The 23596-nt window shown below is 38.8% G+C and overlaps 2 protein-coding genes across 2 annotated transcripts in view; one reads left to right on the top strand and one right to left on the bottom strand.

The window, feature by feature from the left end:
- Window positions 1-10491, top strand: part of KMO (kynurenine 3-monooxygenase) — a 65057-nt gene extending 54566 nt beyond the window's left edge. The window contains 5 exon segments of the mRNA XM_065935647.1: window positions 3153-3235; window positions 4451-4552; window positions 4641-4700; window positions 6671-6808; window positions 6811-10491. Of these exon segments, the coding sequence (XP_065791719.1) occupies window positions 3153-3235; window positions 4451-4552; window positions 4641-4700; window positions 6671-6808; window positions 6811-6873 (446 nt within the window). The 3' untranslated portion in view covers window positions 6874-10491.
- Window positions 9498-15745, bottom strand: OPN3 (opsin 3). The gene is given in 4 exon segments (XM_065937130.1): window positions 9498-9803; window positions 14739-14788; window positions 14791-15048; window positions 15709-15745. Coding segments are annotated over 4 exon segments (651 nt in total).
- Window positions 15746-23596: the final 7851 nt, after the last annotated feature.

The raw sequence follows: 23596 nt of genomic DNA, 5'->3' as shown, positions 1-23596 counted from the left end.
AGTCTACAGGGTCTCAAAGAATCAGACACAACAAAAGCGACCCTGTGCCCATAGACACAAGACTTTTTGCCTGTGGCAGCTCTGCCCCAGTGAGACTTGAGCGTGAAGGTGGCACAGCTGCTTGGCTTGCGGAGACCCTAGTGGCGCCAAGTGTGCGGGAACACGGACTGTCCCCACTGCAGGAGTTATGGCCCCATCAGAGTCTTGTTTCAAGCCTCTAGTAGCCAATGATCAGTAGGCCTCTTTGGCCAGTCTTTCTCTGTAGCTCTGTCCGTTCAGGCACTTAGAGGGCTCCCTTGCCTGGGGTCCTTCTCTGTTGTTCCATGCATCAGGCACATATAGAGGGGACCCCTGGCTGGGATCCTACTCTCTAGATCAGTGGCACATCAGTCACTTAAAGGGCACCCTGGATGGGGTCCTATTTTGTAGTTCAGTGCGGTCAGGCATTTGACGGGCCAGCCTGTCTATTGTTGAGCTGCGGATGCTGGTGTGTGGGGAGAGAGAGGCTGTGGTGATGGCTCCACACCCTACGTGTGACTCAGCAGTATCGCCTTGCTTCCATGGCTGCCTGGCTTTCCTCCACAGGCATTTCCCACCACAGTCTCCTCCCTCACATCTCTATCCACCTCTTCAGAGTCAACAGCAGCCCTCAGCCTGGGATTGGTCCACAATCCCCAAACTCCAGCTCCCAGCCACTGCGCCTTGCAGGAGACCTGTGTCCCTGTCCGGTGTATGTATGGCTGCAGCAAGGACTGTCTGATTCTCATTCCATTTAGGGTACCACACATCAGCTGTTTCACTCTCAGCCTTAAATGTTTCTCCTCTAACTCAGACAATTGCCCCCCTGTGGGGATTGGACCCCCTGCTTCAGTGCCCCCACCTGCGGAGAATAGGTCCAGTCCTATTAACACTGCTGTTTTTTCCCCTAGTTCTTCATCCTACCAAGTCTTGCAGGATTCTGTATATTCTTTTCCTCTGGTCAGGTACTCCTGTCCGCTCTCAGCTGGTGTTCTGCATGCACTTCTGTGTCTGAAGGTGTGTAACTGATGTATACATGGAGAGAGATGTACTCCACGTCCACCGACTCCTCCGTCTTCATCTTTTCTCCAGATTCCAGTCTTGACTTGCCAACTTATTAGCCCTGTGACCCTGAACAAGTCATTTTATCTTTTTAAAGTCTCATTTTTTCCCCATCAATAAAGTGGGGACAATACCAACTTCAGAAAGCTGTGAAGGTTAAATCAAATGACTTGTGTAGAGCGTTTTTTTTTTTTTTTTTTTTTTAAGCCTGATTCATAGACACAAACTAGTGATTACTAGTGGGTAAAAGGGTAAGGTGAGGGGCAAACTATGAGGGATAAAATAAATAAGCTACAAGGATATACTGTAAAACACAGGGAATATAACCAATATTTTATAATAACTATAAATGGAGTATAACCTTTAAAAATTGTGAATCACTGTGTTGTACCCCTGTAACTCATATAGTGTGACTATGACTGTTTGTGTGGGCTCAGCAGTGTTCAACTCTTTCGCAACCGCAAGGACTGTAGCCTGCCAGGCTCCTCTGTCTGTGGACTTTCAAAGTGGGTTACCACTTCCTACTCCCAGGCTCCTCCCATCCCAGGGTTTGAACTCCAGTCTCTAGGGTCTCCAGCATTGGCAGGTGGATTCTTTACCATGGCACCTTCTGGGATATTGTACATCAGCTATCCCTCAAGAAAAAAAAGTTTAAAAAAAGGCTGGAATAAAGTAAGCTCTGAGTAAAAAAAATGTTAAGTGTTATAGGGTGTCAGTGAACACTACGGTACTGAGTCTGAAAAGATTATGGATTCTAGGGTAAATTTCTTCTGGATTTCTTACTTCCTTTCTCAGTTATTTCACACAGATGCTCAGGATCCAGAGGTATTCTGTTTCCTCCCTTCTTAGCCATTGTGTGATTGGTTAGCATGTGATGACAATAGTGGAGATAGACTGAGAGCTTATATAGCAGAACATACTGTCAATACTGGTTTTAGTTATAAGAAATTGAAGACAAAACTAATTATCACAACAATAACATCACTGAACATGTAATATGTGTTGGGGATCTTGCAGTGTTTTTTTAATGTATTATCTCATGAAAAACGTGGGACATAGGTACTATTCTTGTCCCTGGTTTACAACTGAGGAAATTCAAGCTTAGAGTTTACAACTTAGGAAATTTAAGCTTAACTAACTTGCCCAAAGCCAAGTAGCTAGTAAGTGATGAAGCTGGGACTTGTACTCATGTGCACTCTCTGACTTTAGAAATGGCTTCCCCAAAATGGGAGTTGTTTGGCCCTGTGCAGTTACATTAATCATTACTTTATCAAATATTTATTCAGTATTTACCATATATCAATTTAAGTTTTCAAGCATGAGTAAAACATGGGGCCTTCCTCTGGGAGACAAGAGAATAATGGAGGAGCTGATGTTTAAGCTAACAAAGTGAGTTGAGGTGAGTGTTAGTTGCTCACTCATGTCTGACTTTTTGTGACCCCATAACTGTATCCCTCTAGGCTCCTCTGTCCATGGGATTTCCCAGGTAAGAATACTGAAGCAGATAGCCATTCCCTTCTCCAGGGGATCTTCCTGACCCAGGGATCAAGCCCAGATCTCCTGCATTGCAGGCAGACTCTTTACTGTCTGGGCCACCAGGGAAGCCCAAAGAGAAGTATGTTTCCGCCTGGTTTAGAATCAGGGACATTTCACATGTGAGGCGAATGTGATAACCACTACACTACAGAAACAAGTGACTTAAGTTCAAATGAAACAAATTTACATGGGGTAGCAAGGAAGAACAAAAAGGAGAGTAGCAACATCTAAGGATCTGGAATCACTTTAAAGTCATTTATATGAACTGCTTTCCATTTGTGAAGTAAAAAATAATGATTTACTAATCTAGTATATTTCATAGTCTTTATCATAAGCTTTATTAAACTAGGTGATGGGAAACGTCCATGTGTTATTGCTCAGTATTCATAGATTGTTGGTCATACAGCTTTGGCAGTTTTATAAGGTTAGAGAGAACACTGGTAGAGAATACACCGTTTAATTTGAACTGTATAGAGTTCAGCCCATTTTTTTACAGACTGTTTTGGGAAAGATATCTTATTTAACTTGGATTCTAGGTATGTGTCTTCCAGAATTCTCAAGATTTAGAATTCCAGATGACCATGCAATTTCAGACCTATCCATGTACAATTACATAGAGGTAAGTGAGAAGGTTTTGTTATTTTCAATAAGATCATGCAATGATATTCTAACAAAGATTCTTTAATTTTTCTTTGTTCCAGCTCCATCTCATGCATGCTGTGTAAGAATAGGTGCCAAAAAAAAAAAAAAAAAAAAGAATAGGTGCCAAAAGAAAACACACACACACAGGGCATTCCTTTTTACATGGTTGAGATATGAAGGCAGAGACAGTGATAATGACCCCCACACACCATCTTCATCTATATTTCAGAGACATTTAGGAGGTAACAAAAACAAAAAAGTGTCTGGTTTCAATATCTGATCATTCATAAGCTCAAGCCTTAGACATTTAGTAGAGTTAGTAATACACTGTTTAAATGAAAAAATATTTTTGATATGAGTTAATATATTTGGAAAATTTTAGAGACATTGATTAACATTCCATTCTTAACATTATAAGCTGTGAACTTAAAGTGGCATTAAATAGTCTTTGAAGGGTTTTGTACTGAAAGAAATATGTAACACCAAAGAAATTCACAGTCAGTAGATTAATACTCAGAAGAAAACCACAATTCCATTTTGAGCCAGTCACATGAAAACTCACAGTAAATGACTATGGTTATAGTTTTTCAATCAAATGAAAAAAATTTACAAGATAAATTTTTAGAAAGAGTGTAGCTATTTTCCATCTCTCCTGAAGACAGAAAGAAATAAAGTAGACTTCAGCTTGAGCGAAATTTTTTCTTTTGTGGTGAAGGTAAGCTTCTGTAAGCTTCTGGAATTCTCATTGAGATATCTTGCCTTGTCTTAAAAACAAGACAATTATAACATAAGATTTAACCTCAATATAGAATAAACCTAGAGGCATAGCTTTAAACAGATCTCTTCTTGCCAAAATAATGTTGCAAACTGACCAGGAAATAACAGAAACTAATCAAATCTTTGGGCTCACAGACAACTCACAGATTCATGCAAACACTTGCTGAAATAGAATTGACCCTGGAGCAAAATAGAGTTCTAACAGGGTTTGCATAATTGGTGTACCTTTTCAAGTTACTGTCCTCTGACACTGGCCGAAAAGGAAATGACTGAAATGGATAGGAAGCAAGAGTTTATTTGACTACTTTGAGTCTGCCTTTGTGGTGAATGGAAATGAAGAGTGACACTAAGTTGTAGTAAACAATTAAAGGTACTTTTAAAAAGATATTCTTTGAGACTCCTTACATTATTACAGATGCGAGCACATGTCAATTCAAGGTGGTTCATCTTCCAAAAGAACATAGAGAGATTTCTTCATGCTGTTATGCCATCTACCTTTATTCCTCTTTATACCATGGTAAGGTCTGGATTCAAGACTTTTCCTCATTTTAATCTTCTGTTTAGCCATTATAGAATACTTAAGAATACTTTTTAAACTTCTACAGGTCACCTTTTCCAGAATAAGATACCATGAAGCAGTGCTGCGCTGGCACTGGCAGAGAAAGGTGGGAACAAGTTACACTTACTTGTAATCTGATATGTTGAAGTTCACAGTGTTATGGTTATGTTTAACTCAGACAAACACGGAAATAACGAAACAGACACCAAGCATTTGCCTTCTGATAAAAAATGTCCTGGCTACACAGGTGACAGAATGCCTAATGAACAAAATTACAAAGAAGAGGCAACTCTTGAAGAGAAGAAATTCAAAAAAGAAACTGATGCTAATATTTCCAAACTTTTTACTTTATTTTAGTAGCATGACCTTTTACTGTTATTTAGCAGCTGACTTTCTTCATGCAATATTCCTATGGGTTTAATTTATAAAATTGGGCAAAATCCTTTAGGATTGACTAGTTTGAATATTCTTTCGAAGGCCTGTTGCTAAAGCTAGAGCTCCAATACTTTGGCACCTGATGTGAAAAGCTGACTCATTAGAAAAGATCCTGATGCTGAAAAAGATTGAGGGTAGGAGAAGAGGGTGACAGAGGGTGAGATGGTTGGATGGCATCACTGACTCAATGGACTTCAGTTTGAGCAAACTCTGGGAGATAGTGCAGGACAGGGAAGCCTGGCATGCTGCAGTCCATGGGGTTGCAAAGAGTCAGGCATAACTTAGCAACTGAACAACAAGTACAAATAATTCTATTTCTGAAAAAGACAAAATCAGTAATACAAAATTATATTTGTTCTTTGAGAAAAACATCTAAGTATTGTAGTGATTGTCAATGACTTAAGATAGGAATGCAATGAGATTCCTTCCAATGCTGAGATTTCTATGATTTTAACATAAAAACAGTTGGACAAAGTCAAATCACTTATAAAACACAATCTAATTCCAATGTAATGCTATGCCACATTAATTTTGGGCAGTCAACTCACAGATGCTATTAAATGGAGATTCAGATTCCTGATCTTCCCCTGTGGAAATGTTACAACTTCATTCACTAAATAAATAGTTCTATTTAGTACGTAGACACTGAGCTAGGCATGGGGATGAACATGAGGGAGTCCCTACCCTTGGCATAGCTCAGAGACTAGTACAGGAAATGGAGACCCGCAGTGGAGAGGCAGCCCTGGAGGAGGATGGTCATAGACCTGGGGAAGGAGGGTGGAAGGTGAAAAACCCTCTCAGACATTCAGAGCGGCAAGTGTTTGGTGGAGCTGGAAGAAGCTCATATGTGTGAGAACGACAAGAGAAGGAGCTGGAATAGCAAGTAGGACCTGAAACGTCATGAATATTATTTTAAGGAAAATCAGAAGACAGAGGAGACTTGTAGTCTCAGGTGTGAATTTTAGAAAGATTACTTTGCTGTATAGAGACTAGATTGGAATGAATAGAGATTTATTCATACAGAGATGAATAAAATAAGGTCCCTGGCCCTCAAAAAGCTAAAAGTCCAAAGGGGAAAGAGATAGCAATAGGCAGTTAAATGTAGGACAATGGGTGTAATGTTAGAGGCCAGGATGATACGGGAACGCACACCACCCAGGCTAGACTCCTCCACTTGTATGGTTGATGGACTGTAGATGGTGAAGATGCTTAAGTCTTTGAATGTGCATCTTCCAAGTCACAGAGGTTCACTGGACCCATCACTCTTCTTAGGGACACTTCGTGCAGGGTCTGAGCAGCGACTGAATCACTTGTGGCTTCTTCCAAGACAGAGTTCATAGTTCTTTTTTTTTTTTTTCTACTGTGGATTTCTTTGTGGCTGGACAAAGACTGAATGCTAAGAATTCTTTATACAGAATATGTGGATTCAGGAATTTCTGGGAAGAGAGAGGAGAGAGAGGAAGGCAGGAAGCTTCAAATTACCAGCCATTGCAGGACTTCACCTAGTGGTCATGCAATGAAATCTCTGTTTCACACTAAAGAACAAATAGAAAAGTGAAACAATGTTGTTTAAGAATGAAGTCTATTTTCAAGATTTTAATCTCTGAACAAATAAAAGGAAAGTTCTTTCTCTTTTTACAGATGATAAATAGAGGACTTTTTCTCTTTGGAACGCTGATAGCTGTCAGTTGTACCTACCTACTTATGCGCTACAGATCACCGAGACCCCTGGACTACTTGAGAAGACCATCAGAATGGGTCACTTACTTCCAGAATACAGGACATGTTTCCCTGTAAATTTCTTGGAGTCACTAGAACAAATTCCTCATGTCATTAGCAAGTAATAAAAAGATCCTGAAGTAGCAAATATTTGATTTCTCTGTAACCAAAACAGGAACAAAATCATGTTTCCATTATCATTTAATTCACTAATGGAAGATATTTATCAGCTTATAATCAAATCCAATGTAGAATTTCTCTGCAAGTTTATTGTAATTATTGAAAAAATAACCCGTCACTTTCAGTTGTAAAATGCAGTTTTCCCACAGCACTGTTAGGTCAGATCATTCTAAATATAAAAGCACAATGACAAAGATCTCTTTCACTTCTCAAAAAGTAAGGCCCTAAAGACCTCAAGAAGTCACAATCATACTTTTCTTTAAAGCACTTAATAGAAATCATGAAAGGATTGACTTAACACCTGGGACTAAAAGTTACAATTTGCCTAATGGATTAGTACTAATTGTACTTTTCATCATTTGGATGAAACTTACTCAAACACAGGGCTCAGATTTTCTTGCTGAAACTAGAAGTATAAATAAGCAAAGGGGGCTTTCTCAAGAGTTCAAAATGAATCAGTTTTATTTCCCAGTCTTCAAATGCCAGTATTACCTTCTGAGGATTTTTTAAATTTATTTTTTAATTTAAAAAAATTTGTGGTAAAAGTCATAATATAAAACATACTATTTTAATCATATTTTAAGGCTATTAAAGCCATACTAAGTGAAGGGTAGAAAGAGTCTTAATTATAAATTAAATATCTATATACCTAAAGGTAGAAAGGAAACAGTTTCACAGAAAGATGAAGCCATGTTTATTCCATTTCAGAAGCAACTTATTAACATTCTTAAACTATATGTTCCAAAACCAGGGATAAACTTGATGTTTAAAAGTTCATTTAGAACACTAGATTGTGAATCAGAAAAGCAAAGCTCTAGTCCAAGATTCACTATAAACTAAATATGTGACATTGGACATATTTTTAACATCTCTGGGCCTCTGTATTATTTCTAAATCATTGGATATACTTTGTTAAATGCATTAATTATCTTACAGGAAATCATTATTCTTCCAAATCATGTGATTTTACATTTCTTTTGAGAATGTCAGTAATTTTCACAGAAATACTAAAGTTTCAGAATCATTGATAAGGCCTGGAAAAGTTTTTTTTCCTCCTAAAATCTCCACTGAATACCTTCAAACTATTACTCAATTTTAAAGAAATGTATGAAATCAAACAACTTAAATTTTTATGTGGAGAACGTCTGTCTTTTCTAGATTATATAGACATGCTTATTTGCACTGACAGTTGGAATTTGTTTTTGTTGTTATACATGATCTTATGTTGTCATAACTTAGAGTATTAACTTAAATATGATTTAGAAATACAGAAATAAGGAACAATTCAGAGAAAACAAAAAATAAATCTGTTTCTTCAGAAACAAAGCAAAAAAGTTCATTTAGTGAATACTCTTTCTTTGGTTCTTCCTTCTTCAATAAGCCAACTGAATCATTTAGCAGTTTTTCAAGTATGATGAATTATGAAGATGCAACACCAGTAGAATAGTCATGCAAGAAATAAAAATTAGGAAATAAAATGATTCACTTACTTTCCTATATTATCAAAGAAATCCTTGAGTCCTCACAATCCATGTTTAGTCTAAATAACGACTCATGAAAAAAATGGCCTCTTCAGTAGCTTTGACCACTATTTATGCAGTGGATTTATTGAAAAGCAATGAAGATTAAATAACACATTTCATGAATACAGTTCTACACTTACTTTCATTCTCCTTCAAATGTAGCTTTGTTTGGTTTTTGCTGGAACTTTTTTCCTAAATCTAGAATTCTTGGAAAATTATGAGCAATCACTAGGAGGAGAGACTAATCCTACCATGTTCATATTTGAAATGAAATAGATGGAGACATCTATCTTCCATCAACACTGGCTTCACCATGTACATCCATTGCTAATGTATGATTAGCTATAAATCTTGATCACCTTGAAATTCATCATTTGTGTGTGTGTGTGTGTTGCTTTTAACCATCTGAGCCACCAGTGAAGCCCTTGTGTGTTGCTTTGCAATGGTACCTTCTAGAGCTTGCTCAGCAACACTTTGTCTGAAGCTCCTCTTTATCATGTTACACATAGAGCAACAGTCTTTGGTTTCACATAAAATTAAGGAATTGATTTTCTTTTTCATCCTAGAATTGTCTGTTAGATAAATCTGATTGAACAAACATTTGACATAACACTAAATAAGACCCAACACTACAGAAAATTCGAGATTTTCTAGCTATTTCACACATGTGTATGAAACAAAGTTATTTTAACTGCTAAGGATGTCTTTTTTTTTATTTCTTGAGAAATATATTATGTGCTTTGGAAAATTCAGTCATTAAAAAATATATATTTGAAGTGAAAATTTCTGACATGTTAGAAGTTGATGGTGCCTGATACACAGCTTGTGCCACAAGTGATTTTCCATTGTATAAAGCAACCACTGAATTAAAAGAATCTGTCTTGCTCAATTACTCCCTGAGGTCAAAGAGTCCAACAGCAATTCAGATTTCCTTCTGAATCACAGAAGTTCTGTTAATATTACACAGAATGGGAAATTCCAAAATGGTCCTTTTAATGATAGTCTAAATGGCGTCTGATTTAAGTTCCATTGTTCATTACCGTTATTCATTCCTGTAAAGGATAAACTTGGATTACATCAACCTTTGACCCATTGGTTCTGTCACTGTTACCCACTGATAATGATTCATCATTGGTTATAAAAATGATGGAAGAAAAGTTAAAAGTCACTTTTTGCTTTGGCTTGTCCCTTTTTTTCTTTGACATCACAATGGATCTTAAACACATTTCTCTCCCAAATGCAGATATGTCTTTAGCCGGTGTCTGGCATCTCAGCAGTTAGAAATGGAAGAGCTGCAAGAGGGCTCTTTAAAACTGGGTAGGGAGAAAATAAAGTTGAATATTAAGTAAAAGCTTGGCCCTTAATCTGGATTGACATTTAGGAAAATTGGATTAATTTAATTTGGGTTGTTCTTTTTTTACTTATTAGCTGATGTGGAGTTAGGTGGTAATGCTCAATCAACCTAATTAAGCCTGGAATTTAATGTCTTTTATTTATTATAATCCTTATTAACTTTACTACATAAGTCTCTTTCAATGCGGTATAATATCCATAGATTCAAATTGCATGAACCTTCCATGAAGGCAGCTAGATGTGTTTCTTTAAGGCATTTTGGACATTAATTCATTCCACAAATATTCAATGAGCCCTTATGAGCTGAGGCAACTTGTGTTACAATCTGGGGATATGTGGGCAGCAGAGACAGACAAGACACTTCCTAGCAGAGTTTCAGCTTGGTATACTTACTAACGTCCCTTTAATTAGGTTGAGTTTTCTTCCTTGTATCAAGATTACATATCAGTTGGTGAAAATACACAACAACAAACCAGGTTCAAATCCAGGCACCAAAGTGTCCTGAAGCAAGCAAATTTTAACTCCTTTGAACCTAGCTCATAAATCCATAAATAAAATAATATTAGTATCTATTTCATGGAGTTTTGTAAAGATAATGGATATAATCTGCATAGTGCAGTAAGAATTTTAAATAAATTACTAACTTTGTATTTCTTATCATTACTAAACATAAAATGTTTTCTGATGTATTAAACTCTGATTTTAAAATTTTACCTAACAAGTGCAAACCTCTATTGGTAGGTCTTAGAATTGTTATTGTATTCAATGGGAATATCCTACACATCCCATCCCAGAGTCTGGCTGAAACCAGGAAATATTTGCAACTTATGGCCTTTTGGGGCTTCCCAGGTGGTGCTAGTGGTAAAGAACTTGCCTGCCAATGCAGGAGACATAAGAGACGTGGTTTCAATCCCTGGGGTGGGAAGATCCCTTGGAGGAGGTCTTGGCAACCCACTCCAGTATTCTTGTTTGGAGAATTCCAGGGACAGAGGAGCCTGATGGGCTACAGTCCATAGTGTTGCAAAGAGTTGAACACGACTGAAGTGACTTCACACACACACATACACACGCCCTTTTTACTTTACCTCCTCATACTCCCACTCTTTGTTCTATAAAAGAAGCTAGCATCCCGACCCCAGCAAGATGGTTCTCTAGGACATTAGTATGAGATCTTCTGGGACTCCTGGCTTTCAAAATAAAGTCATTAATTCCTCATCCCAAAACCTTGTCTCCCAATTTATTGACATGTCATGTGGCTTGCAGAACAATATTGGACTCAGTAACAGAAGTTCCTCCTATTAGTATTATAAATGTGTGGTGGCTGCAGTTGCTGCTGACTGACATCCTTGTGTTGCAGGAAGGGGGACCCCTTCCAGGGCCTGAGAGTGGGCTCTTGTTTAACACTCAGAAATGAATTGTCCACAGAGACATGGGCTGACAAAGCAAGAGATTTTATTGGGAAGAGAAGCCCAGGCAGAGAGCAGCAAGGTAGAAGAACACAGGAGAACTGTTCTGTCACATGCCTTGCAGTTTCGGCGACGGGATTACTTTTCCGGTTGACTCTGGCCAATCACTCTGACTTGGGGTCATTCCTGGGGTGCATACACTGCTCAGCCAAGATGAATTTCAGCGAGGAGGATTCTGGGAGGTGGTAGGACATGTGGCATCTCCTTTTGACCTTTCCCAAATTCTTCCGGTTGGTAGTGGCTTGTTAGTTGCACGTTCCTTATTGGGACCTCCTGTCATAAAATAACTGATGGAAATGATTACTTTGGTGCCTGGTCAAAGTGGGCAGTTTCTGTCAACATGTTTCACCTAACACTTGTTTACCGATTTGGCAGCAGAGACCCGGTCACACCTCTTTGTACTTCCACCACTTCTCCTTCCTATGCCCTCTGTAACTCTTTCCAAAAATAGTTGCTTGTCCCTATTTCATGTATGTAGAAACAAATAAGACTGGGTCTCTGCTGTTGAGAAGTTCACTATTCGGTGAGGGTGACAAGTACATAAATATACTGCTGCCAAAGGTGATACATGCCATGAGGGAGGGGACTGCTGAGGGCTACGGGAATCTACAGGAGAGAGAACCAATTCAGAGGTAGGTAATCGCAAGTAGATCTGATCTCAGCCCTTCTGAGACAAGCAGGAGAGACAAAAGGTTCCAAGGAAAGGAAATGCGCTAAGACAAAGAGGTAAAATAACATGTCAATTTCTGGGGATAAGAAACACTACAGTTGCCTGGAGCCCGAGGTGGCTAAAGGGACGATGTGTGGGAAAAATGAGACTGGATAAGACTGGTGTGTGAAAAATGAGATGGCCATGCAGGACCTGAGAGTCAGCTCAGGGGCCTTATTTTTCATTATGAAGGCAATGGAACCCTTAAAGGACTTATTCTGGGGAGTGACGTAAGAAAATTTGCCCTTGAGAACAATTAATCTGGTGGCAGTATAAAGTGAATGGATTAAGAGGAAAGCAAGAATAAAGAGGCCCAAGGGAAAGAAGCCCTCGAATGAGACAAGAAGATGGGGCCAGAGAGTCAGTACCAAAAATAGCAGAGAAAGGGGTCCTAGAAACATTGAGAGCAGAAACTCACAATTAAGTGGGAGCTGTCAACAATGTCACAAGTGTCAATGCCACAGATGCCAGGAAAAAAAAACCTGACAAGTGTCCATTGGCTCTAACATGTGGGAGACCATCAGTGACCTTAATGAGTGCAGTTTCTGTGACAGTGTGGTAGAAGAAGGAATCACCAATTTGCAATGGGTTGAGGAACAAATATGTGAATTTACTAAATGGCAGGTTTTCTGAGGCTGTGGCTCAACCTTATTCACTGTGTAGCCTCAGTGATTAGTAATTGTCTTTGCTTGGGCTTCCATAACATATTACTGAGTGGCTTAAACAATAGAAACTCATTTCTCACAGACTTGGAGACTGAGAAGTCTAAGATCAAGTTGTCAGCAAGGTTTTCATTCTGAGGCCTCTTTTCTTGGCCTGTAGATGGGCACATTCTCTCTATATTCTCCTGTTAGTGGAGAGAGAGAATGAGGTGGCTTCTCTTTGTCTTCTTATAAGGGTACTTATAACCACACAAGGGCCCCACCCTCATGACCCCATTCTCGTATGTCCCTATTTACCTACCAAAGGCCCCATCTCCTACACCATCACACTGAATATCTGATATTCAGATATTCAGCCCATAACAGCAAGCAATTGGTACATTTTAGATGTTTAATAATTATTGGTCAACCAAATGCTTATTGAGTGATGATGTGGCATCAATTTTCTTTAAGTTAACAGTGATGAGGAGTAGAATAGGGTGATAAGCTAGAGGGAGTTGAGAATATATTTTGAATTAAATTTGCATGGTTATATGCTAGAGTTTGGAGAAGGAAATGGCAACCCACTCCAGTATTCCTGCCTGGAGAATCCCATGGACAGAGGAGCCTGGCAAGGGGTCACAGGAGTCAGACATGACTTAGTGACTAAACCACCATGCTAGAGATATTGAGCCAGTAGTAAGGGAGAAATTGAGGATATAAGTAAAAGAGAAAATTATTACTTGAGAGAGGTCCCTGAAGCAGAGAATGGGGGTGGGGAAAAAAACAAGAATCTCAGATCAGATTGGTCCTGAGAGATCTTTCCCATTACCTTGCAACTAAAGAGTGAAGCCTGAGTTAGAACAAGGAGGCAAGGAGTTGAGGAATTTCATGATAATAACTTTATTTTTCCCAACAAATAAGAAGCAAGATTGTTGATAAAAATGAGGTTGGCGCATAGTAGGACAAGAGAGTAAGATGAGAACTGATGATTTGTAATAGCAATAGCAACTGAGTAGAGAGTAGATTGGGCTTCCCAGGTTGTGCTAGTGGTAAAGAATTTGCCAGCCAGTGCAGGAGACATAGAGGTTTGGGTTCAATCCCTGGGTCGGGAAGATCTCCTGGAGGAGGGTATGGCAATCCACTCCAGTATTCTTGCCTTGGAAATCCCTCAGACAGAAGAGCCTGAGGGGCTACAGTTCATGGGGTCACCAAGAGTTAGACACCACTGAAGTGACTTAACACACACAGACACACACAGAGTGGATCACCCAGAGATCCAAAGATTACTAGACAATAATAACAGAATGTTTCACTCCTTACTGAGTACAGATGCTGGGAATCTTATGTGGTTTTTCTCCAGCTTATCTTATTGACTACAGTCATGGAGAAAACACATAGCTGGATTGAACCAGGGATTTAATTTTGTTTTCAGAACGAATGTGCACAAAAAATGTTGGAATATGAAAGTTGAGAATGATGGGTCATGATTTAAAATAATACAAGTGACTAAGTGATTTTAAAGAGGTGAAAGCTAGAGGGGTTTGGCAGATTGAGCAGGAGACTAGAGAATTTTGGTGAGAGAGGAGAAAAGAGTAGAAAAAGGCAATGATTAAGGAAAACATACATGACTGAAGTTAGAAACTGGAATATGAAGCATGTTCCTGTCCGTTACTTTAGACTTCCTTCTTGTTAGCACTTAACACGGAACCTGCCATGGTCAGTTCTTGTCTTTTATGACTCAAAAAGTGATTTCCAGACAAAGTATCTGTACCATTCTTCAGAGCAGATTCAGCGAATTAAATTATGGGAAGTGTGAAATCCCCTTTATGAGGTTTTTAATTCTAAGAGTGCTTGAGAACATAGGGTTTTGGGGGTTACTGTTGATTGGGTCTGTTCAGAACACTTTTGCTTCCTTTTTCTGGTTTAGAGAGTGACGTAGAGAGAGTAAATTCTTCATGGATTTTTTTTTAGACAGTAACTCACCGTGCAAAATTTAATCAAGCTGGAAGTCCCTGAGAGCTGCACCAGCTGTGGGAGAAGAGTATGATTCTTTTCTGAGGGAAACCGTCTACCCAGAACAGTTTGAGGGAGGGGTGTTCATAGTCTTCGACTCACATTTTGAATGGAAAAGAGAATATGGCCTTGACAATGAGCAATGACACCATCAGGCAGCCAAGAAACAAGAAAAGCACAAAGGATGAGTGGCTGGTGTCCTTGGATGGCCAGTCTCCAGTGCAGCCTGGTCCATGCATGTCCAGGATGTGGTTGTTCCAGCCCAGGAGAGATGCTCCTGACCACACTATTGAGGACAGCCAGATGCAAGGAATGCTTCTCCAGGCCTGGGGGAAATGGATCACTCTGACATGGATCACGCAAATATAACACTCACACGCCAGCCTGGTTAGGGTGATGATGGAAACAATCCCTGCAAGAAGAGAAAGTGGGACAGCATAGCAGGGCACGGTGGGGGTGCAGGGGAGTGGGGGAAGACTGAACAGGAACAACAAAGTGCTCCAAAAGCCAAAATATATTAAGAGAAATAATGCCTCACAGTTCTCAGGAAATTCAACTGGAGATACATTTACTCAGAAAGTGTGGAATGGAAAATGGCATGTGTTCTTTAGTCACCAAGTCATATCTGACACTTTTGCAACCCTATGAACTGTAGCCCAACAGGCTCCTCTGTCCATGGGACTTCTGAGGCAAGAATACTGGAGTGGGTTGCCATTTCCTTCTTCAGGATGTCTTTCCAACCCAGGGATTGAATCCGTCTCCTGCATTGGTAGGCAGATTCTTTACCACTGAGCCACCAGGGAAGCCCCTGTGAACTACAGCAGGACAGAAATAAAAGCTCTAAAATCAGCTCTGGCCTAATGGTGCAGCTGTTGTGTTAAATTTTCTGAGAGAGAAAAACTCCAGAGAGAAACTCGGCAGTGCTTCAGGAAGAGTCACTAAAACAGTCATCTCTTGGTTTTCACTTCTCTCAACTGTCTGACTCAGCTATAGAGATGATGTCAAAGTAGGTTTCACAGGTGTGAACTGACCAAAGTGATGGTAAAATTGCGCAGGATCTGTGTTAACCTACCTACTAGCACCGCCAGCCCATGAACTTTCACATGCATGACTGCTAACAAGGGATGGAAGTCTGAGACTGTGTCTTCATCTATGCCTCTATTTTGCAGCAATTAGGCTTTAACAATATTTTTCTTTTATTTCTCTGCCCCTCCTGAGAGAGTGATTTATTCATGCATTAAGCTCCTTTTGAGTATCTACTGTGTGCTGGGCACTGGGACGACACTGGCAACTCAATGATGATGGAAACTCAGAAATCTAGATTTTTAGAGGGGAAGTAGATGAGTTAAGCAACTGTAAAAAGCATACAGGAAGTAAAAGTTACAATTCTAATACAATATATTGTAGGAATCACAGAAAAAGGCACTTGTGAATAAGGCAAGAGAAGTGTATTCCAGGAAGAATGAAGAATTATGTACTGGAACATGGAGGCAATAAACGACAGAAAATGGTCTAAGAATGAGGAGAGGATTCTAAGATACTGGGTCTCAGAGAATGACTAGAAAGGAAAGATAACGTCACAAGGAACAGATAGGGTCTTACTAAGAAAGGCTCTTAATTTCTTGCTAGAGTTTTCATTTGGTTCTTTGTTCCTATTTTTCTTTTCCTTTTTGACCTTTTCCTGCTTAGAATAGTAAATTATAAATCCATTACATCATCATGCTTTTTAAGCATAGAAGTGACAATAGTTAAGTTCTCCTTTTCTTCCTCTGTCTTTTTCCTCTGAAAAAACAGTCATTGAAGCAGCTGTATAGAATCGGAAACACAGTCCAGTGCATGGAGACCATCTAGCAGGCTTTTACAGTAGTCCAGGCAAGATATGATGGAGCCTGAATTAGGATATTTTTATAGGTATGAACAGTGAAGTCTGTATTCCAGAGACATTTAGCAATTAATATCATCAGAATCCTCCAACTTCTTGAATGTGAAGAGAGAGGAGAGTGGAGTCAGAATTACTTGGAGGTTTCTGACCTGCCTGATGAGTAAAGACAGTGGTTAATGAAGACAAAAATCTACTACAAAAATGTATGGATAGATGAATGTTGCGACTGTGACCTGTGAATGACACAAGGATTCTTGACCTCCAGAGGAGAGGATTTCCATCTGGGGCCAAAGAGGAGGCTTGGGGGCAGAGAGGAGGCTTGGTTACTTGGAGATTTTATGTAGCAAAGTTTTATTTAAGTATAAAAAGGAAAGAGAAAGCTTCTGACATAGACATCAGGAGGGGGCAGAAAAGACACTCCCTTGCCAGTTTTTAGCAAGGCATCTTATACTTGTTAGCAAGCTGTTGATTACAGATAAAAGAAACACCTCAAGGCTGAGAGAATTGCACCTATGTTTCTCTCCCACAGCATATATATCTGTACAAGGGGCAACGACTGGGGAAGAGTTGTCTCTGGGCAAGATATATTGTATCCATAAAACAATTGACATGCCTTGAAGGAAAATAGATCTCCAAGCAAGATACATAGTTTCATTAACATAGTTTAAGAAAAACATTGTCTTGAGTAAGATGTATTTTTTGGGCAATTAGCAGCTCAAGGTTTGGGAAAAAGTTACTTTAAGAAGATTATCATTTTATAAAAATAAATGAAAAAAAAAAAAAAAGAAGATTATCATTTTGGCATAGCAACACTGGATCAAAAGGAGCCTCCTGTGGCTCAAGGAATGGGGTGGGGTGGGGTGGAGCTGGGTAGTCGGCTGCTTGGCTTGTCATTTATTTCCTCCTGCCACTTGGGAACCCTCCTACCTGACTGCTAACCCTTTCAATATGAGGGAGAAAATGAAATTGTGAGATCCCTAGAACACAGCGGCATAAACATCTGTTGAATGCATGGATCAAGAGTGGTTCTAGGAGGGCTTCCCTGGGGACACAGTGATAAAGAATCCGCCTGCCAATGCAGGAGACACAGGTTCGGCCCCTGATCTGTGATGATCCCATGCGCCAAAGAGCAACTAAGCCTGTGCGCCACAACTATTGAATCTGTGCTCTGGAGCACAGGAGTCACAACTGCTGAAGCCTACAGAGAAGCCATCACAATGAGAAGCCTGTGCGCCGCAGCTAGAGAGTAGCCCCCGCTTGCCCCAACCAGAGAAGTGTCCTGCAGTACTGAAGACCCAGCACAGCCAAAGATAAATAATTTAAATTATTTTTTAAAAATGCTTTGAATCATTTAAAGTGCTTAAAAAAAAAAGAGCGGTTCTAGGAAAAGTGATTCTGATGGGGAATGAAAATAAAACTGGTGTCATGATAACCGGTAGGAGTGTGGAGACTAGGTTATACCATGATAAATATTTTATTACAAGGACAGTATTACTCCCAGTGTCTGATACATGTGCTAGTCAATAAACACTCACTGAATAAGTGAATATTTAGTAAATACATAAGTGACTGAAAGATTGAGTTTTGCAATATGGTAGAAGGAAATAATTCAGAAAATAGTGATAATGATAGTAAAGGATGGATTTAAATTTAAGTATAATAGGAAATTTTGGAGACCAAATAATATGCAATTAGATATGCTATCTTCAGAACTAGTAATCTATTTTCCCCTTTTACATTTATTTCTGAAAGACTGATATTATCTTCTTTAACTGAGTATATTCATAGAAGAAAATCTAAAAATAGTGACACAATAAATTGACTCTAATAAAATACTGTTGGTTTTATTTAATTTACAAACTTTCTTATTAAGTATAATGGCATTTAATTATGTATTAATACTTGATGTTGAAGTATAGTTTGACTTTCAACTTCAGTATGATTTAATCCTTTACTGGCAAAGAAGTTTAGTGCAAATAATTATGTTGTAGGTTAACAAATCTCAGTGTACTTTACAGACCAATAAATGTGTTCTTATGGTTTAAACAATAAATTAGTATAATTTTAACTTTCATATATTCACTCATTTATTCATTAAGTACACGTGTCAATCATTGTGCTAGAAACTCAGCATGAAGTGGTGAGTGAAGCAAGCCTTTTATGTCCAGAGGGTAAAAGAGAAGAGACAAAAACAACCCAGAAAGTAAAACAGGTAAACTAGTGAAGCGCTATGAAAAGACAAGATACTGCAGAGACAGAGAATAAGGTGAAGTGAGATGAGAGAAGTCATAAAGGCAAGGAGAACAAGGTGTCACTAAAAGCCTCCTTGTGCTCAGAGCTGAAATAGGCAGTCCAGTTTTGTGATGTCAGAATACAGGAGTTGACTACATTTTCCCTTATTATTATTTCGGTCGAAGAACATTTTTTTCTTTATGTATTATTTGTCTGCGTTGGGTCTTAGTTGCAGCCAGAGGGATCGTCCTTGCAGTGCACAGGCTTCTTTCCAGCTGTGACATTCGGGCTCCGGACTGCACAGGTTTATTAGTTGCCCCGCAGTATGTGGGATCCCAATTCCTCGACCAGGGATCGAGCCTACATCCCCTGCATTGGAAGGCGGATTCTTAACCACTGGACTACAAGGGAAGTCCCAAGATTTTTAAAATATTATATAATCTTTGACTATGCCTCTGTCTTAACAAGCACAATGGGCTTCAAGTCCTGAATTAAATTACTATTATTCTGTTCCATGACCAGTTAGTAGAGACCTAGAGAGAGCAAACCTTGCATTGCTTAGGGATAGCAAGAAGCATGGATGTATATAAGCAGCAGGCCTAGTCACACAGATTTAGTCTTCCAGTGTGGCCCATTTAAACAGAACTAAACTACATCCCTTTCTTGCAAAATATATATATCAGCATTCCCCCCCCTCCCCACCCCTTAATACTTTATTTACTAATGGATTTCAATCCTGAGTCCTAATTGCTTGTTATATTCTAGTTGATTCTCAGAACACATCCCGGGAGGATGAAAATGCATGGACTGTATTACAACTGTGTTACACATACTTTTCAACTGAGGTTAAGCCTAAATCTCTATTTCCTTTGACACTATGGACAGGAAAGGGGAAGGCGACTATTGCAAACTGGGCATCTATTGTGAAACAAGCCCCAAGGCAATCATTCTGTGGGAGATGTCCCTCGCCCTTTTTTTTTTGTGTGTGTGTGTGTGTGTGTGGAAAAAAGAGGTCTGTGGCTCAAAAAGGGTAAGAAATGGTGAAGATAGTTTTGACAACTCAGGACTGGACTGGCTGATTTCAAAACTCGTGATTTTGTTGTTACACAACCTATTGTACTATAGGGCAATTTTTATTACCCCATAGGGGAAGTGTGATGACCCTGCTTATCCTGGAAAGATGTGAATTGATCACGTACATATTAAGTGCCTCTTAGTCTGCTGAGTGGGCTCAGTGGTAAAGAATCCACCAGCCAATGCAGGAGATGCAGTTTAATCCCTGGTGGGGGGAAGATCCCCTGGAGAAGGAACTGGCAAGCCACTCCAGTATTCTTGCCTGGGAAGTCTCATGGACAGAGGACCCTGGTGGGCTAAAGTCCATGGGGTTGCAACGAGTAAGAAATGAGTTAGCAACTAAACAACAACAGTCTGCTGAGTGCGTCTTGTAGGAGAAACCAGAGACATGTGGTCCCTCAAGGAGATTACAGTACTCTTATAAAGCCAAGACCAACTCATAAGTGTAAGGTGGGCAGTGTAAGATGATATGTAATCATAAATTTATTGTGCAACAATAAACCAGAAAAATTAAATCCCAATGGCTTCATGAAGCAATGAAAGATAAGTTGGATCTTAAGAGATGAGCTCAGTGTTAAGAAACAGAAAGTATTAGGGTGTGCATTTCTGACTGAAAGAAGAACTTCTACAAAGGTAAAGCAATCCTCTTTGAGTTCTTTTAAGAACCTCTTAGACTCCAGATATGTGGAGAGGTAGAAATAATAATCATCACCAGCCTTGTACAAGTCTGACCATGACTTTTGTGTTTGTCCATGGTCTACAGTAGGGGTCTTCAATATTTTTTCTAGTATTTTTCCTAATAGAATTTTGAAAAACTATATATACTCCCATATTTGTAAAGATATATATGTAAACTTTTTTGTCACAAGTTTAGAGTTGTGTAATGTAAATATGACTGTACTAGGGAAGAAACCTTGTACTCTATAACAAGTTAATCACTAAAGGGATGTTACCTACAAGTTTAAACTACACATAATGACCCATCTCTGGGAATGCTGACTCCCAGGTAATGAAGTTTAAACTAAAATAACTAAACATTAAATTAATATAACTTTGTTTATCTCCAGAAACATTCTGACCAGGCCCACCTGTGAAAGACTGTAGGAAAGAAGAAATGAACATATATCTTCTGGAGGCTGACTGGAATCAGTGTTGACTTTACTGCCTCTTCTTTCAGTATAAACGAGGCATGAATTCAAATTCAGTTAAGATGGTTCTTTTCCTTGCCCCAATAACTCATCTTTGACGTATTGGCCTATTGTTCAGTGAGCAATATGAGCTTGGATTCAGTAACATAAACATTAAACAATACATTACTTTACTCTTTAAACATATCCAATGATTCATAAATGTTAGTGATTCCAGATACACATTTGTATCTAATTTGTGTATTTATATATATATTCTTAGACATGTATACATAAAAACACACACACACACAAATGATTAACCATTTAGACTCATGTTTCCCTTCTGCATTTCCCCTAAATTGTTTTCAAGCTTTTTATTTTGTGTTGATCCATAGCCGATTAACAAACAACGCTGCGAGGGTCTCAGGGGAACAGCAAAGGCCTCAGCCGTAGGTAAGTCCACTCCTCTCCCGCCACTAAATGAAATAGGCTTGTGCTATGCTTGGTCACTCAGCTGTGTCCAACTCTGTGCGACCCCATGACTCCCCTGGAGCCCACCAGACTCCTCTGTCCATGGAATTCTCCAGGCCAGAATACTGAAGTGGGTAGCCATTTCCTTCTCCAGGAGATCTTCAAGACCCAGGAATCGAACCCAGATCTCCCACATTGTAGGCAGACGCTTTACTGTCTGAGCCACCCCAGGGAAGTCATATATACATATATATACTACTATATGTAAAATAGATAACAAATAAGAACCTACAGTTTGGCACAGGAAACTATATTCAACATTTTATAATAACCTATAACAGAAAAGAATCTGAAAAAATACATATGTATATATATGTATAATGAATCACTTTGTTGCAAACTTGAAATTAACATTATATATCAACTATATTTCAATAAAAATTTTAAAATGCACCAAAAATTCTCAAAGCCAAACCCTAACCAAAACAAAAGTCAGCTGCTTTCATATTGCTATTCCCTCTGCCTGCAGATATGACAAAGATCTCACAGACACATGAGAAGACAGACATGTAAACAAATAATTATAAGCATATGAAAAGTACTAAAACTGAACTGTGTTTGGGGACCTGGAGAATGCAATAAAGGAAGTACTTAACTCTTTGCTGGTGAAGATTTTAAGAGAAACCAATATTTATTACTTTCCTACTTGAATACAAATAAATTGGAAATAAAAAATTATTACCAAAGAAAAGCATTTTAAAAATTAGAGGATAGTGTAATTTTTTTCTCATTCTTTTTTTTAAAAAGATTTATTTTTTGATGTAGACCATGTGGAGGGAGTTTATCAAGTTGAAAAAGATATTTCAAGGATATAGTGCATACAAAAGCGTGGACACGAAAAGAGGCATTCAAATGTTAACTCCATGTATTAGTTTGAGTCCAGTAAAGTTCTGTGTGATATAGCTTGATGATTATGCACTATTTATAGCATTGATCAGTAAACATACATCATGCACACATAATAGGCCAGGATATGTGCTAGACAATGGAAAAACAAAGATGAATTATAAACAGGAATAAATGATTATGAAACAATTTGATAAATTCTATGACAGAGGAATGTTTTTGAGGCCAAAGTCCTGAGTTCCATTCCAATTTCTATACATAACTACCATGTCTCTGCGAAAATTAATTAACATTTCTGAACCTTAATTTGCTTACCAGTAACATAGGAATAATTGTACCAAAATGCTGTCTTATTGTGGTTATTTGTGTATGTATTAAATGAGAATATAAACATAGTTAGTAAAATGGTAATATAGAAGGTATTATTGAGTAATTAAGTAGCTGGGTGCCAAAATTGCTTTAAGTGGTAGAAAGTTAGCAAAGGCACAGGAGTGGGTGAAACTCGGGAGCTTAAATACAAGTCTATTAATGCTTGCTCCTTGGAAGAAAAGCTATAACAAACCTAGATAGCATGTTAAAAGGCAGAGACATTACTTTGCCAATAAAGATCCATCTAGTCAAAACTATGGTTTTGCCAGTAGTCATGTATGGATGTGAGAGCATGCCTATAAAGAATGCTGAGCACCAAAGAATTGATGTTTTTGGACTGTGGTGTTGGAGAAGACTCTTGAGAGTCACTTGGACTGCAAGGAGATCAAATTAACCAATTCTAAAGGAAATCAATCCTGAAATTTCATTGGAAGAACTGATGCTTAAGTTGAAGCTCCAGTACTTTGGCCTCCTGATGCGAAGAACCGTCTCATTAGAAAAGACCCTGATGTTGGGAAAGATTGAAGGTGGGAGGAGAAGGGGACAACAGAGGATGATATGGTTGGGTGGCATCACCGACTCAAGGAACATGAGTTTGAGCAAACTCCAGGAGTTGGTGAAGGACAGGGAAGCCTGGCATGCTGTAGTCTATAAGGTTGCAGAGTTGGACACTGAGTGACCAAATAACAAGCTTGAAAACCAAGTCATTTCCCCTATTTGGCCACTAGATGTCCCTGTGGAACTTAACAAAGCCCTGCTTTTTTTGGCTTGAATAATAGAAAGGAAAGAACTAAAGAGCCACTTGATGAAAATAAAAGAAGAGAGTGAAAAAGTTGGCTTAAAACTCAAAATTCAAAACTCAAAATTCATAAAACTAAGATCATGGCATCCAGTCC

This window comes from Muntiacus reevesi, chromosome 5 (assembly GCF_963930625.1).
Source record: "Muntiacus reevesi chromosome 5, mMunRee1.1, whole genome shotgun sequence".
Classification (NCBI taxonomy): Eukaryota; Metazoa; Chordata; class Mammalia; order Artiodactyla; family Cervidae; genus Muntiacus; species Muntiacus reevesi.
Note: the sequence above shows the minus strand (reverse complement) of the source record. Positions and strands in the feature narration are given on the sequence as shown.